The 3697-nt window shown below is 68.7% G+C and overlaps 2 protein-coding genes across 2 annotated transcripts; both read right to left on the bottom strand.

Moving 5' to 3' along the window:
* Positions 1 to 1302: 1302 nt before the first annotated feature.
* Positions 1303 to 2063, bottom strand: MNEG_11218 (hypothetical protein; the record flags this gene model as incomplete). The annotated part of the gene is made up of 2 exons (XM_014040310.1): positions 1303 to 1402; positions 1549 to 2063. The coding sequence occupies 2 exons, from the start codon at positions 2061 to 2063 to the stop codon at positions 1303 to 1305; spliced, it is 615 nt and encodes a 204-aa protein (XP_013895764.1).
* Positions 2064 to 2960: 897 nt separating this feature from the next.
* Positions 2961 to 3170, bottom strand: MNEG_11217 (hypothetical protein; the record flags this gene model as incomplete). The annotated part of the gene is made up of 1 exon (XM_014040309.1): positions 2961 to 3170. The coding sequence occupies one exon, from the start codon at positions 3168 to 3170 to the stop codon at positions 2961 to 2963; it is 210 nt and encodes a 69-aa protein (XP_013895763.1).
* Between the last annotated feature and the right edge of the window lie 527 nt (positions 3171 to 3697).

Here is a 3697-nt window from a genome sequence, read left to right as displayed (position 1 = left end):
CAGCGGCGCAGGCGGGCCGGACGAAACGTGGCGGCCACGCTGGTGCCCGTCAGTGGGTCGGTGCAGCGGCCAAGCCAGAGCACGTCGCGCACGCGAGCTGGAATCAGGTTTCTATTGGCAGGACAGAGGCGCAGCGGAGCGCCGAGGCTGAGGGGCCCGGGCGCGGCAACGAGAAAGTGGACGGAAGCTGGCCGCCCGATGTGCGAAAAACGGCCCCTCCGAGGGCGTTCGGCGCGAGAGGTGCCGTACGCGTGAGAGAGGGGCCTGCACGCCTGGGCGAAAAAGCCTACGCAGAGCGGGTGCGGGCGGGGCAGGCGGCCGCCAGCAGCCGGCGGGCGGCCGCGCCGCGACAAGCCCCCGCATGCCCTCTGCCTGGCGGCGACGAAAGGGCGCCGCCGCGTCGTGAGTGAGAATGCGTCCTGAAAAAGGTATCAAACTGGGACGGCCTGGCGCCTGGGCGAATATGTAGTGAAGCTGTGCTCTGAAAAGGGGCGGGGGGGCCGCGGCCCAACGGGGACAGCCGGGATCGGTCCCAGGCAGGGGGTCAAGCGGCTGCCCCGCCCCCGTCAACATCAAACGTCAAAGAAAGCGCCTCTCCGGGTCGTGCGCTGCCCCGGCGCCGGGCGCAGGCCGGCCCGAGCAGCTACTGGGCGAAGATGACAACAGAAGGCGTACGTGGAGGTCATGCGGGGTTGGCGGCGGCTCCCTCTTGTGTGGCCCACACCCAAGCAGGGGCTTGCGGCCCCCAGGAGACGAAACAAAGCGCGGCGCCGGCGTGCCAGGTGCCGAGCATCGCAGGCCAGCCAAGCTGGCCTGCTGCGTCGGGGCTTGAAGCGCGCGCAGAGGGTCAAGCAACGATCAACGCTTTGAAAGGCGTGGGGTCCTCAAAGACCCAACGCAGCCACGCATCATCGCAGACGAGGCCCCGCCCCGCCCCGCGCCGCCGCGCCGCGGCCGTTTGCAGGCGGTGGCGCCACCCGGCTCCCGCGCGTGCGCCAACGCGGTGCTGTACGCGCTGTGCGCACACGCCGGCGGCTGCCAGGCAGGCTCTAGACGGGGCGGCCATGCGGCAAAGGAGGGTCCTAAAATCCTCGTCCTGGTGGAATCAGCGCGCCGATGACTGCCCAAGCCCAGGTCATGCTTGCAGCTGGCGGGCGTCTCGCAGGCGGGCTCAAGCGTCGGGATGAGGCCCCGGAATGCCACAGATCGCGTGCGCGTCGCCTTGCCAAGTCAAGCGCGCACGGGCATGCGTTCGTGCGTGCGCGCGTGCGTCCCGCGAGCTCTTGCCTCCGGCGCGCTGCGTCAGAGGCCGGCCTCCAACCAGGCATTGTGCACGTAGACGAGCGTCTCCACCATGCGGTAGCGCAGTTGCGGCCCCGCGGCGTGGAATGCCGCTTGGCACCTATGAGGGTAGGGTAGGGTAAGGGAGGGGTTGGGGGGGCCGCGCGGGCCAGTGCCGAGGGGGCTGCGCAGCCGCTGCCACGGCCGCGCGCGAGGCAGGACGTGGCGAGGGGCCGCACGCGGGCGGGTGGGCGGGCCGGCACGCACCGTTTGCAGAAGGGCACGTCTGCGTCTCCGATGGCACGCTCGTGGGCCGTCAGCCCCCCGCAGCCGCGGCACTTGCGGAACCAGCCGCCGCTGGGCATGTGCACGCCGTGCACGGTTGCCGGTTGGCCGCACGCGTCGCAACCACGGCCGCCGCAGCAGCCGTGGGGCGCGGCGCCGTCGCTGGCAGCAGCCATGGCGGGAGGGCCAGAGGTGCCGCTGCTCTCAGCATCTGAGTGGCTGGTCGCATCAGCGGCGGCGCTGCCGTACCCGCCCTGCTCCGGCCCGCCCGGCCCCGGCGCCCGGCGCCAACCCTCGGCGGCGTGTTTGACATGCGCCTCCTGGACGTCTACGTCCGGCGCCCAGCAAAAGTCGGGGATGGAGAGGGCTAGCTCGCAGCTTGAGGCCGAGGCAGCGCTTGCAGACGGCGACATGGCCGGCTGGTCCAGGGAGTTGAGGGAGCTGCGGCCCCTCGGCTGGGACGTCGCGCTGGGCGTCTGGGTGTCGTGCGCCACCATCGTTGTGGGATGTCACCAGGGGCCCTGTGTTCGCGCGAGAAGGGTGTGAACATAGTTCGTTCGTGCGGGTCTTCACAAGGTGCTCCTCAGGTAGGGCCAGCTGAGGCGTGTGCCGGGCGTATACCCTCGAGAAACGCAATCGCTGCCTCCTCACCGGCGAGAATGCTGCTCTGGATCCACGGCGACAGAGATGTGCGACCGCAGAGAGACCACGCGGTGCCCCAGGCCGACGGCGAGTTGAAATCTATCAGATGCTTTGCGAAGGCTGAAGTTGAGCAGCGGCCAAACGTGCAAGCTCTGAAGCCTGATTATCAGGAGGATTATCAGCGTCCTTTCGGCCCGAAGCTCTGCAGTGCGGCTATCGATCATGCGAAGGAGCAGTGTCAGGCCTTTCCATCATTGCGACCGTAAGGATCCACGCGCTGCATAAGATGCCGGAGCCCTTCGCCATCCGTCACCAGCCCTATCGCGATCGGCACTGGGAGGTTAGCCCTGTGGGGGGGTCCCTTCGCCGATGAAACCAGTTGACAGACAAAATCAAGTTCCAATTCTAAGGGCCTCCACGGGACATTCGGTCCATCTGCCGTCCAGGCCTGTTTCCTGGGCTGGTCACGCTTCAATGCGCACAGGCGCGGTCCTCACCGTTCCGCGTGGGTGACGCAGCCTGAGTCATGCCAGCCCTCTGATCTCAGACCTGCTCCATAAATGGGAGCCAATAATGCAGCTGCTGGTATTGGAGCTGGCCAGCTACGCTGGGCAGCAGTCGGCGCCAAGCACACGCCGCTGCACAATTCAGCACCTGCGTCAAATTACTAGCGAGTTCTGATCTCACCAGTACCAGCCCAAAGCGCGCCCTCGCCGTTCATACTGCGCCGCAGCACCCGTGCGCACGAAAGCCTAGTCGCCCGCCCCCGCCGCCGCCGCAGCAGATTCTATCTCCCCGTGCGCCTCGAAGTACGCCACCAGCCGCGCGAGGAATGGCTCCCGCGCCGCCGTCTCGCTGTCGGCCACCACGGCGCAGTGCCGGCGCGCGCGCGTGACCGCGACGTTCATGCGCCGCCGGTCGGACAGGAAGCCGACGCCCCCTGACTCGCTGCTCCGCACCATTGAGATTACTACGGCCTCCTTCTCGCGCCCCTGGAAGCCATCCACCGTGGAAATCTCCAGCGCGGGCCCGACCCTGTTGGGGCGCAGCTCTTTCAACAGCGCCACCTGGGCGGCGGGGGCAGCAGAGCGAGCGCACCAAGGGGCGAACCGGGGCGGGCCGGCCGGCGTTGGCTGGTGGGCTGTTGCGGGCTGGGGATGGGCAGGGGACGGGGGGTGAGCGAGGCAGGCAGGGGCCAGCGGCGGGTCGCCGAGCCGCGGCTGCGTCGCGAGCCGGGCCGGGCGGTGTCATTCGCAGCGCGGGCTCGCCACGTGGGGGCGGCGCCACTCAGCCGTGCGGCCTAACACCTGGGCTGACGCCAGGGCTGCACACTCACACGAGGGCTCGAGCGCCCTCCACAGGTCGTCGCCTTGGCCCAACTCCAGCGTCACACACACACACACACACACACACACACACACACACACACACACACACACACACACACACACACACACACGCACGCGCACGCGCGCACACACACACACAC

This window comes from Monoraphidium neglectum (assembly GCF_000611645.1).
Source record: "Monoraphidium neglectum strain SAG 48.87 unplaced genomic scaffold scaffold02643, whole genome shotgun sequence".
Classification (NCBI taxonomy): Eukaryota; Viridiplantae; Chlorophyta; class Chlorophyceae; order Sphaeropleales; family Selenastraceae; genus Monoraphidium; species Monoraphidium neglectum.
The sequence above is the reverse complement of the archived record's forward strand: the minus strand, read 5'-3'. Positions and strand labels throughout refer to the sequence as shown.